We start from the raw sequence: 13,670 nt of genomic DNA, 5'->3' as shown, positions 1-13,670 counted from the left end.
ATAGGACCAGCCAGTGTGGTGTCTTGTGTATGGGACCAGCCAGTGTGGTGTCTTGTGTACAGGACCAGCCAGTGGGGTGTCTTGTGTATAGGACCAGCCAGTGACGTGTCTTGTGTATAGGACCAGCCAGTGACGTGTCTTGTGTACAGGACCAGCCAGGTAGATATCTTGTATAGGGGACCAGCCAGGTAGATGACTTGTATAGGGGACCAGCCAGGTAGATATCTTGTATAGGGGACCAGCCAGGTAGATGTCTTGTATAGGGGACCAGCCAGGTAGATGTCTATTATAGGGGACCAGCCAGGTAGATGTCTTGTATAGGGGACCAGCCAGGTAGATGTCTATTATAGGGGACCAGCCAGGGAAGCACTCAGTATCCAGTACAGGATCTGCTAAGATTCCTCCACACCATTTTGTTTTTCATCCTTTACTAATCCTGAAGAACTGGCGGCCTCCTTCATCTGCAATCAGTAATACAGACTGATCATTAAAATCATTAACAGTGTTACAAAGCAGGTTATTTATCATGTCTTGTTTTAACTTAATCTATAGCATGATGATTTGATAGAAATCTGTCAGTTAAAGAAGAATCTTGACAATCTAAGGATTTCTTCTAAATATAGGTCACAGTGATATTATTTTACTGCAGATCTCTCCATCATCTTAAAACGTACTTGTAAACTAAATGTTGGAATCCTTGGTGAAAAGCCAAGGGATATATCTGATGTGTCAGGGGACATATAAGCTTCCCTTGGACAGTATCGATGAGGGTCGATCTATTTTACATACCTGTCGTAAATAATCTTGACATTCCTTCTTTGCCTGTAGCATCAATGTAGCCTGGCCCTTCAGTACACGAACATTCCAAGCAAAATTTTCTGTAGCCTGAAAATTGAGAACAACACTAAGGATTGTTATTTTTTGCATAAATTTTTTTTTTTTCTTTATTTTTTTTCTGAAATAATAAAGCAAATTTTAGATTTCAATTATCTGAGCAGGTAAGCTTTCAAGACAATTTTCTAATTCTATGTGTAATATATAATAACTCTGCTGATAAGACAAACTGTAGTCCCTGTGACATACCCACACAACTTCCACAAGCTTGTATTTGTTATACCTAGTGTAAAATCTCACAGGGGGCCACGATAGCTCAGTTGGTAAGAGCGCCAGCCACGTCATTTCAGGTGCAGATCCAAGGTGTGTGGTCTGACGCTCCCTACCAGTGTTGGTTTGTGTTTCTCCTGAAGCTGAGAAACAGGGCAGTCTGTGCTGTTGAGGTTGTGTCCTTGAGCTAGACACTTTACCCTAACTGCTCTGGATTGCATGCAATTGGGCTTCTGTATGTTGTTCAGTGAGTTAGTCACCAGCTACTACAAGGAAATCTGCCTTAAAATGGCCCTGGCTGTTCACAAGGCGATAAACTCGAGAAAAAAAAAAGAAAAAAAAATTCTTACAAACCTTTGACATCTTCTTGCCTTTCAGCCCTGCCTGACTACAGATGTTCTCCAAGTCCTCATGCCATTCTAAGCCAGCCTTCTGACATTGAAGTAACTAAAGATAAACAAAATGAAACAATGAATTTAACAGTACAGAAGGTAAAACAATGTACACCCATTCCACCCCGAAATACCTAACATTCTTGTGTCGAAATGTAGACATGTAGAAAATAACATGAAGAATTTTCAATTTAAAGTGCTGCTTCAGAAAGTCCGATCAAGCTTGAAAATACTTAAAAACAAATTATTGACATATCTATTTCAAAAGTATTTTAATCAAAATATTGCTCTAGAAAACCAAATTACATTTCACAATTATGAAGCCTTCTTAGCTTCAGAGAAAAGAAAACAGCCTGAAAAAGATGGATGAAAATTAAGATACACAGAAAATACCCTATAATAATACTCTGGTTAAATTTTGATGGACATTTAAATACAGGATCTTACATGAGTGGCTTTGCTATATAAAATTCAATCATTTGATATCTCATGAGCCTTTAGGCGAGTGGCATATTGAGTTGTTGAATGAGTTTAATAATAAATTGACAAAAATAAATTTGAATGATAATTAAATAATTAAATTTAATATGACAAAGTCATGAGTGTAAGATTCTGTTTATCACATAACAAATATCTATGAGAATATAAATGGAAGATCTCAAACTGATCTATATATAGATTTCTATATTTCTACTTGGATGGTATGGGTTTCTCTATAGAGGCATCATATAGTCAATGTGACGTCATAAATTATTTATGACATCACAACAGTGTTATTAAACGTGTCTTTCGATATTTATGACATTGTCATTTTACAGAGTTGAACACGTCGCGATAAAAACAAATCTACACATAATGTGATAACCCTGCTATTACTCACTCGATCATGAACAGTATCTGCGGAATCCATCAAATTTTTACATTCCGTCACCAACTACAAAGAAAGAAGAATATTCATTTCAAAATAAACTTAATATCCTTCAACAACACTAATTTCTAAATCATCAGTAAGTTGACTATTTGTGGCAATTTAGGATTGATAAATGTATTTCTTTCAATCTGAAAACATTATCTATAACCTGTTGTAAAAATGTTCAGTGGAAACTTATTATTACTTCAGAGAAAAACCAATTTTCATATCTAACTCACTTCAGCAAAGGATTGTAGAGCTTTTTTCAGCACATCTGGAAGGTTTCCTTGAGCTTCTAATGACGGGTACTGTGGAGAGAAAAATATAATCTATCAATATGGACGTAATTAAATCTTACCAGCCCAAACTTGATAACTTAGAGCTTCTATGGGAAGAATTGAGAACCTTAAGATTTACATCTTTACAAATACATGTATACATTTATAGACTTTTATTTGGTAACCTTATGAACCTCAAAGTTGCTCTTTCTTCTCTGCTACTTGAAACTCAAACTGATATAGATATTAAAGTACAAATTGACGCTAAAATGGCTTACCTCCCCTTTGATAACGACTGAGAGTGAGGACTGCTCCGTGGCGTTGGACACACGCGTGGCCAGTAGACGTATACACTGTTTAATGTTGGCGATTGGACCAAGGCCACATGCCTCCTTAAATTCTGACAGGGCCACCTGTACATCCTCTCGCAGGTCCGTACACTCTTTCAGCGGCGCGATTGATGTCTAAAGGAAATACAGATAGAATCATCTTAAAATAAACCACTTTGTATTTACTTACAATTGACATTTATGCTTAAATTGCACACAAATAACTCACAAGCTGAAAACATACTCAATATCCTGTTGGAAAGAGTTTAAAGAAACATTGTGAACCATTACAATATGGAAAACTATACCTCAAGCATAAGCGGTAAACAAACTTTTTTCATTCATAAATGGAGGCTTTTTCAAAATATAGTTACCTGGTTAATCAATGGTCAGCATAGAATTACATGTATCTCTTTATCTTGAGTTTAAATATACTGTATATGCTGCTATCTTTTAAACACAACTACTAGTTATATTGTATTCAAGCTTCAACACACCCCTAGTATATAGTTTGTATATGTAAGTGTCTATGAAAGTTGTCTTTGTTTTTTGTATCATGTGGGTTATCATATGTTGAAAATTTGAATAAAAATGTTCAATAAAATATATATATATATTGGTGTTCATGTTTCCTTACTATTTAATTTTCCCATACAATTTAACTATTATTATGGAGTGTTCCTCCCACTAAAAGGGGGAATACACTCTCTGTACAAAACCTGCTATATCCTGGAATTCTTCAAACCAAATTATATCAAAATCTTTCCAGCCATATTTAGAAAGGCTTCCTATTTCCACCATAGGACACAGGTCGATCGATCTGATGTTTTACTCTCTGGCGTTTATACACAGGAGTTATGCTCTAAGTTCACCAAAATCCATATTGTATGTTTATGATTAGAGATTAAAAAAGACCTCAAGACTTTCCTGTTTACTAACAGAAATCATCTTTAATGTTTGTAAGGTATATAACAACCAGAGTTGGATTTAAGCCTGACATTTCGGTGATTACACTTTATCAGCCTTGTGTAGAATTCGATTTGATTATATTTTGTCTATAACCTGATCAAAGATGAGCGAGAGTCTATGGTTCAACTCATCCCAGTTTAGAACTGGCCCACTACGGGTGTCCAAATGGCTTCGTTCACCAGTCAATTAAAAATATTGTTCTCTCTGTCAATTACTTTGGTCCCAGTCAACTACATGATTTGTTTGCGCTGCATGATCTATGATTGTTGATTTGTTGACCTGGGACTCTTGATTGTTTCCGTTATAATCTGATAAATTTCCTGCCTTTTCGGGTTTCTTCGTCTTTCTGGTGTTTCCGAGGACGGATTTCAGATCTTCTCCCAGTTGCTCTGATATATGACACATCACAGTTCTTGAATCTGACTTTATATAAACATTCTGCAGCACCCTGTTTGGGTGTTTTATCCTTAGGATGTACAAGGTGGATGCTTTTTAAGATAATTCTTTATGTTCAAGATGACTGCTGTACTTGCCCTTTCATCCAATTTTTTTCCTCAATGGCCCTCGCACATGTATGATCAGGTTATAAACAAGGCGTAGTTGACTTGACATGGTCTGATGAAGGAGACAAGAGTGTAGTCATGGAAACCTCACGTTTCAATCCAACACTGGTTGTGATATACAATTGTACTTTCCAACCAGAACATTTTACATAACAATGATGTTTGCTTCAGTAAAAAAAAATATCTGAACTTACTGTCCTCAAAGTCGATTTTGTCCTTTTAAATTACCTTAAATGTTTCATCAATACATTTTACTCCGACAGCTTTTGGTGTAGTGTAGTCTTTTTTGCGTTTGGCTTTCTTCACAGACATGCCTCTCTTGTGAGCTTTCTGTAGGATACAAATAATGAATGGACAGTTAAAAGAGGCTCTGCTGGGTCATAAACGACAGTTTAAATTGTCTGACTAGGATGATTTTAAAACAGTTAACCATAAATTGTGACACCTTTAATGTAGTTCTATTGGGTTTTTTTCTTCTTTTTTTGTTGTTATTTTTCCTACAATGTTCAAGTTTGCAAAAATTTTAAAAGGCAAACAGGAAAATCATCAACGTTGAAACATGCAGTCTAAAATCACAAACAAGAAATCCTAGAGGGATCTTGGCATCCAACATTGAGTGATATACAAACATATATACAACTTTTTCTTCTTCTGATCTATATTCCAAAATTACAGCTATTTATATTGTGGGCTGTGATGGTCCTATTACAATGTAAGAAGATTGACAGATGACCTAAACATTTTAAGTCCAGTTTCCCAGCATCCCAAATTTTCAAAATAAATGGACCATGAAAGTCGTTACATAAAGATATACGTTTTACTTATACTTTTTTGACCAAAAGATATTTTAAATTGATGATGACGACGACGACGACAACAACAACAACGATGACACTCACCCCTCCTCCTCGTTTATTGGTTATCGCTACATGTACAAACAGTGTACAGTTTTCTATTGGGTCTCCAGTGTTGGACAGAAGGTTGATGTGACGATATCCTATATAATACACAGATATCAACACTTTATACATAAATACACAGACATATATCAACACTTTATACATAAATACACAGACATATTCTGACCACATACAACTTTATACATAAATACACAGACATATTCTGATAAATACAAAGACATATTCTGATAAATACACAGACATATTCTGATAAATACACAGACATATTCTGATAAATACACAGACATATTCTGATAAATACACAGACATATTCTGATAAATACACAGACATATTTTGACAACATACAACTTTATACATAAATATACACATATTTTGACAACATACATGCATTACCTACAGGATATACAATCACTTGACAGTCAGCTCATAATACAATAAACATCATCATAACTGTAATTTTATAACTCTATATTTTGCTATTAAACACTATTTTTTTCTGTTTGGCATTTTGAACGTTCATCTTTTTATATTCAAACTGTTTAACTTTCACTGTGTTCACTACATAATCAACGGGAGGTTAATCAGTTCAAGAATGATAATTTCTTACACTTAACCTTGAATGTTCTCTATACAGTAAACCTTATTTATAACAAATTCCATATGACCAGATGCTGTAGTTCATTATATGCAAAATTTGTTATAGAATTTTCAAATAAATAAGTTTGAGCCACATTCAGAGATTACAATGTACTGCACATAAAGCAGAAATTTGTATAAATCTTGTTTGTCTTACGAAAATTTTACCATACAGTTTTAAGGTTATGACCTGTGTGTTTCTGTAATTCTAAAGAGCACTCTATATAAATCAATGGAAAATATACAAAACACCTACCTGTTTGCATACATTCAAAAGGTACAGTGTACTGAGCTATAAATTCATCTCCTATAAATTCATCATCTAAAACAGCGAATCTCACGAGAGCCAGCTCTGGTAGATTTATCTGGAACTCAAAGCTCTCATCAAATATTGGACAGTAACCTGCAAACATGAAAAAGAAAGTTTATATATCTAACAATTCAATCTTCATGCTTCAATTTCTACAACAAAATACCACAATGTACATTTGATTTACAGTACAATATTTATCCTAAAATAAGCTCCCTCCACTAGTGTAAATGTTAAGTACCATATTTATCCTCAAATAAGCCCCCAACCGTAGTATGACAATTTAATACCATATTCATCCTCAAATAAGCCCCCTCCCCTAATGTTAAAGTTTAGAACCATATTTATCTTCAAACAGCCCCCTCCCCTTGTATAAAAGTTTAGCAACATATTCTTCCTCAAATAAGCTCCCTACCCTAGAAATTAATGTTAAGTGCCATTTTTATCCACAAATAAGCTCCCTCCCCTAGTGTAAAGGTTCAAGGCTTATTAGTGAATCATTTTTAGCTTCCTATCTTAAAATTGATCTAAAACTTACCATTGTGAGGCACAGTCTTGGTCCTTTCCTCTGAACAGTCGGCAGGTATCCCAGATATCTCTATGGTAACGTAGGGGTCAGTGACATCACCTCGTGACCCTGACCCTTTTGGCTTGGGGAAATGCTGACCACTTATCACCTAGTAAATAAAAAATCAAAACTTCACTTGGGTAATTGTAAACATTTAAGGTCAACATTTCCCTGTAGTCATTCTGTCAAACAGGTATGTGTATATTAAATCTGTAAACTTTATTTTACAACAATCGCGAAACAAATAATATCAACTTCATCAATAATCACTCTTGTTGTCTTGGATGGAAGCATGCAAGGGGTCTTAATGATGCAGGAAACTGAAGTACCCGAGAAAACCCATATGGTCTTGCATGTGACCCTATACCTTTTTATGTCCCATTAGGGAAGATAAGTACATGTACTACCACTGTGCCTCCCAAAAACCCAGATATATTTAACAAAGAAACAAGAGGTCCAATGGGCCTGAATTGCTTGCCTGTTCAACTTTGTTGTTAGACTTAGTTAAAGAATGGGTCCAAACTCAATTATCTTTCTTTTATAAGCTAGCCTTTCATTCAGGCGTGCTACTGGCATGGCCTGATATCCTGACCTTTAGCCTCTAGGTTATTGAGAAAATGTTTGAAAGATTTGAAAATCATATGACTTGTTCTTAATTACCACATTTGACAAGTTTTGTTTTAGTTCTATCAAATAAAGCATGGTCAAAAAGGTCAAAGTAACAATTGTGATGCGATTTTGCTGCTGCTGGCTGTACCTTAACTGTAATTTCTTCTAATTTTTTGTGGTTTTTCTATTGATTTTTCTATTGATATTTTTTTCAAAAGTTCTCTTTTAGGCAATAACATTCTATCTTGGAAAAATAGCAAACAATAGAACATCTTGAAAATGACAAGTTTTGCTGTAGCAAACAGATATAAATATACAGGTATCTATGACAACCAAAACTATACCTTTATGTGAAGAATTTGTGGGGAAACCCCTGGAATGACTTCCTTGGTGTTAGCGCTGAAGTAAGCAATCTCTTCCCTCATAATGGACGGTTTGAGTATATAGCCACAGTTGCCGTTCTTGAGGAACCAGCCATTGTACAGGTCCATCATCAGGCCAGGGGTCTGGTAGTTCAAGGCCACTGACAACAACAACAGGGAGACCATAAGTTTGGTTTGGTTTATTTTGGAGTGATAAACACTTCCAAGGCCTGTATTAACATTTGCAGGTCCGCCAAGATATATGTTTGAAATATTACATTTAAAAACTGACGAACCCATTTGTGTATAAACAGGCCCCATCTTTAACGTCCTATTAACAGTCAGGATCATTTAAGGACGCACTATGTTTTCGAGGTGGAGGAAAGCTGGAGTACCCGGAGAAAAACTACCGGCCTACAGTCAGTACCTGGCAACTACCCAAGTGGGTTTTGAACTCACGACCCAGAGGTGGAGAGCTAGTGATATTGTGTCAGGACACCTTAACCAATTGGCCACAGTGCGGCCCCCGACAATAAGAACACAAATCATGGGCTCATTACAGGCATAGGGTTATTGAGTGATAGATACAGTACTGAAACTGTAATCAACATATTAACTCATAATTTAAACTGAAGAGTAGTATCAAATCAAAATTTATAATCATAGATATTTTTCCAGTTCCAAACCTACCCATCTGACAGCCGCAGTTCCAGAGGTCACGGGGATTATAGTTACTTGAGTCCACCCTCAGACTGTTGGGGTACACACGACTGAGGAATCGCTTGTTATGGTTTACAAACTCCTCCGGACAAGTCATGGCTAGTTTCATAGCTACTGACTCACTGAAGGAACACATCTCCCAGTACTTTTCTGAAATCATTACAAGTGATATTATCAGATTCATATTCAACACAAGCCTTTTACTTAATAGTTAGATAAAAAGTCAAGGAAAGAACTTTACTTTCATCAAACGTCATTACAGTAGGGTGATTAACAGGAACCAGACCAATGATATGTTTAAGGACTGGTATATCTACCTAGTACTTTCTGCCATCCATATCAGTTCCCATACAATATGCAGACAATATTCTGTGTCAATATATAGTCCATAAGCTTATTGATGATCTACAAGTTCTCAAAATGCAACATTTTTGCAATATTACATCTTTCTGGAAATATTGTAAAATTGAGAGCATATTTTCAAAGAATAATATAATTTTTTGAAAGGGTAGTTCATACCATGTAATATTATGACAAATCTTTAAAAAAAAAAGTTTTCTAAGCATTTTTTAAATATCTTGGAAAATAGGTCCCTACCTTGAGTCTCCCTGAAACTTCATCGAGATGGGTTATTTTCATAAAAAATTGCCATTGTGATTCACAAATTAAAGTTCGTCAAGAGCTTAAGTTTGTGATGCACTGATAATATTAAAGTTAAAAGTTAAAAGAATGTGTCTAGCTTTTGTTGATGGCAGTGTATTTAAAAAAATGACCTTGACAATTTGAAAATTTATGCAGAATTTCAATAATCTTAAACGTTTGAATTTGGAGATAATCCTGTGAAACTATAGGCTGGATGGCTGGACAGACAAGTTGTGCCACTGTTATTGGGCATACAGACAGACAGACAAGCTATGTGGCTACTACATGGTAGACAGAAAGACAGACAGACAGACAGTGTATGTAATTATTGTAAAGTGGATGGACAGACTGGCAGGCAGGCAGGCTGTGTAGCTAGTATGGAGGTGGACAGATGGACAGACAATCTGTGTTACTAAGTAATTTGGACAAATAGATAAATGGGCCGTGTAACGACCATAGGACACCAGTAGATTTGTGCGCCCTATAATGCTGAGGCAAACTTACGATTTACTTGAGAGACTCGGAAGTCTTGGAACCTCACAGACACACAGTAAGTGACTAGATCAGACAAATCCTTCCCCAGTTTAATCTGTTTGTTGGCTGGACTATCCTGGAATAATGGAACAATTTAATTTTTATAACAGGTATCATGTCCATCAATGCTACACTTTACATAAACATTATAATCAAATATAACTTTATAATACTCATAATCAACAGGTATCCTGTCCGTCAGTGCTACACTGTACATAAACATTATAATCAAATATAACTATATAATACTCATAATCAACAGGTATCCTGTCCGTCAGTGCTACACTGTACATAAACATTATAATCAAATATAACTTTATAATACTCATAATCAACAGGTATCCTGTCCGTCAGTGCTACACTGTGCATAAACCTTTATAATACTCATAATCAACAGGTATCCTGTCCGTCAGTGCTAGACTGTACATAAACATTATAATCAAATATAACTTTATAATACTCATAATCAACAGGTATCCTGTCCGTCAGTGCTACACTGTACATAAACCTTTATAATACTCATAATCAACAGGTATCCTGTCCGTCAGTGCTACAACTGTACATAAACATTATAATCAAATATAACTTTATAATACTCATAATCAACAGGTATCCTGTCCGTCAGTGCTACACTGTACATAAACCTTTATAATACTCATAATCAACAGGTATCCTGTCCGTCAGTGCTACACTGTACATAAACATTATAATCAAATATAACTTTATAATACTCATAATCAACAGGTATCCTGTCCGTCAGTGCTACACTGTACATAAACCTTTATAATACTCATAATCAACAGGTATCCTGTCCGTCAGTGCTACACTGTACATAAACATTATAATCAAATATAACTTTATAATACTCATAATCAACAGGTATCATGTCCATCAGTGCTACACTGTACATAAACCTTTATAATACTCATAATCAACAGGTATCATGTCTGTCAGTGCTACACTGTACATAAACCTTTATAATACTCATAATCAACAGGTATCATGTCCGTCAGTGCTATACATAAACATTATAATCAAATATAACTTTATAATATTCATAATCTCTTAATTCTCCTCATCTGAGTAATTGATAATTAGCTTAAGTAATAGTTTAATATTAGTAGCTGGATTAAAACTCGAACTGTCGCCAGGATGGCTGACTAATACCCCCGCAATCTGCACGAGTCAATGGTGAATTGGAACTGTTAATTAGAGGCTAACTAAGATAACCCATTAATATAGTGACCAGTTGCCATAGCAACCATAATTTTGCAAAAAAAGAAAGTGGCATGCACATCTATACATGGTCCTCTTTATTTGTGTGAAGTTTCATTGAAATCGGCCCTTCAGTTTAGGAGGAGTTGTCCGGACAAACTTAAAGTTATGGTTCTTATCAGAAAACCTGTTTATAGTGACCAGTTGCCATAGCAACCATAATTTTGAGAAAAATAAAGTGGCATGCACATCTACACATGATCATTAATATTTGTGTGAAGTTTCATCGGAATTGGCCCATCGGTTTAGGAGGAGTTGTCCTGACAAAATGCGTCTACAGACAGACGGACGGACGGACAGACCTGATTCCAGTATACCCCCCCCCCCCCTAACTTCGTTGCGGGGGTATAATTATTTGATTGTGAATTATAATCGAAGGCAATCAGTGTTCTAGCTCACCCTTCCTATAATTTCTATCACAAGAAATACTGTCAACTTTCATTTTTTGGTGGTATTCTTATTTTAGAGCTTTTCACACTTAAAGCATTCCACTAAATAATGCTCGCACTTGTCATTTCTGTTTATTGTTTTCTACGAGAACAATCGTGAGAGTGCCAATTCCTTGTCATGCGAATCTGTTTAAATTAAGATATTCGGTAATATATGAGTACACCAAAATTAGAATGAAAAGGTGTTTACTTTGGCCTTGTTGTTTTTCTTCTTCTCCACTTCTGATGATTCGTCCTCGTCTGTCACATAGTCTTCCTCCAAAGTACAGTCCAGTTGCAGCTTCTTACTCTGTCAACACAAATTAAAAAACGGTAAGATTTAAAAATGTAAAAGACTTCATTTAAAGGATACTGAAAAACTGAATGATGTATCTCAGTTAAGAATGTTGTCTGAATTTAATCTAACCAAAAGACAGAACAAACAATATGATATCTAGGTAATGGAAATTTAATCAACATAAGAGAAACTTTGATTGGAGCACCCAAGTGAACCAATCATGACAGATCAGGGGCCCGTTTGTTTATGTGGACTAACTGGTTCGTCCATTTCAAATGTAGTATTTCGGGAATATATATTGACAGACCTGCAGATATACAGACCTTAAAAGTCTTTGTCAAAGCTCGTCTGAAAACAACAAAATATCATCTGGTCTGTCCTTGTTTTATAAACGAACAACTCTGGTCTAACCGGTCCAACTGTTTGGACCGTGATACACGAAAACGGCCCTGGTATTATAACATACCAGTGATGGCCCTGATTATTCGACTGGGTTACCTCCCTTAGTAACAGTTCTTTCTGAATCATAGCAGAGAGCAGAAAACCTATGGCAGACAAACCAGTCCATCTTGATTATATTGAACATACTGACCTTAATGACAACTTTTCCACGGAGATTCTCTGGTGATGGTAGATCTTGTACTTCATGGTTTAATGGTAAGAGGACAAGTTTATCTCCAAACGTAGCCTGCATACACTCAACCATGATTTTCTGTTGTTTTATACTACAGTGGTTTTCTATAGATAATATCAGGGGGTAGCTGTAAAATAAAACATTCAATGAAAGTTTTCAACAAACTGGTCACTTTGACAATACACAATCTTATTTTGAGTTTTTGTAAAATCTATTTTCAAAAATGGTTTTATATCAACAACTCATTCTCATGAATACATTGCATTGTTTTCTTAAAAATTGATTCTGATGAGTGCATAGTTTTCACAACTCATTGTCAAAAGTTAGCTTATCTCTACAAATTATTTTAATGAGTGTAGATTTCTCTACATTGGTTTAGTTTGGTTTATTTTGTTTAACGTCCTATTAACAGCCAAGGTCATTTAAGGATGTGCCAGGTTTTGAAGGTGGAGGAAAGCTGGAGTACCCAGAGAAAAACCACTGGCCTACGGTCACTACCAGGCAACTGCCCCACATGGGTTTCGAACTTGCAACCCAGAGGTGGAGGGCTAGTGATAAAGTGTCAGGACACCTTAACCACTTGGCCACATGCAGCGCCCGATTTCTTTACAATAAATTTTCACATGTGTAATTTTCACACAAAATGCATTAAACCTTATTTGAAATTCAAATTGAAACTCAATCTTTCAAGTGCTACTTCCTTGAAGAAATGGTTTTAAACAGCATGCAAATTTATGCTTATTGACAATTTTTGTTTGATTCTCATTAAAACCAGTGAATGCTACTGAAAGGTGTACGATGTCGCATCAACTGAACTGGACGCATCTTAACACAGCGAAAAAGAACACAATGTCTAACCAGAGCAGATAGGAGAATGGTTAGAATGAGTGAATATGTCCCTTGTGATATCACTTCAGGAGTGTATACTTACTTAATACTTATATATACTTACTTATTCTTACATACTTACTCTGATATATCAAATAAATGCTTGTTGATGGTTTCTATGACAGACACAAATGTGATTTTCGTGGTCAGTGTTCTGCCATGTTTGATGATTGGTTCCCCATTAGGTCCATCCCAACAGTCCACTGTCAATGTAAACAGACATCATGTTAACATACACTAGGTCAGGTTGGAACACCAAGAGGAATTTTACCCTCTTTGGTTTAGGTTGAGGAGAGATAC

The 13,670-nt window shown here is 35.7% G+C and overlaps 1 protein-coding gene across 1 annotated transcript in view; it reads right to left on the bottom strand.

The window, feature by feature from the left end:
* Positions 1–284: 284 nt before the first annotated feature.
* The window catches only part of LOC117335800 (inactive phospholipase C-like protein 2), a 111,111-nt gene continuing 97,725 nt past the window's right edge, over positions 285–13,670 (bottom strand). Inside the window, 16 exon segments of the mRNA XM_033895992.1 lie at positions 285–461; positions 790–885; positions 1,459–1,551; positions 2,377–2,430; positions 2,646–2,714; positions 2,963–3,148; positions 4,774–4,875; positions 5,445–5,542; positions 6,359–6,505; positions 6,951–7,089; positions 7,934–8,112; positions 8,642–8,821; positions 9,818–9,923; positions 11,762–11,860; positions 12,441–12,609; positions 13,453–13,573. Of these exon segments, the coding sequence (XP_033751883.1) occupies positions 393–461; positions 790–885; positions 1,459–1,551; positions 2,377–2,430; positions 2,646–2,714; positions 2,963–3,148; positions 4,774–4,875; positions 5,445–5,542; positions 6,359–6,505; positions 6,951–7,089; positions 7,934–8,112; positions 8,642–8,821; positions 9,818–9,923; positions 11,762–11,860; positions 12,441–12,609; positions 13,453–13,573 (1,907 nt within the window). The 3' untranslated portion in view covers positions 285–392.

Source organism: Pecten maximus, chromosome 10 (assembly GCF_902652985.1).
Source record: "Pecten maximus chromosome 10, xPecMax1.1, whole genome shotgun sequence".
NCBI lineage: Eukaryota > Metazoa > Mollusca > Bivalvia > Pectinida > Pectinidae > Pecten > Pecten maximus.
Note: the sequence above shows the minus strand (reverse complement) of the source record. Positions and strands in the feature narration are given on the sequence as shown.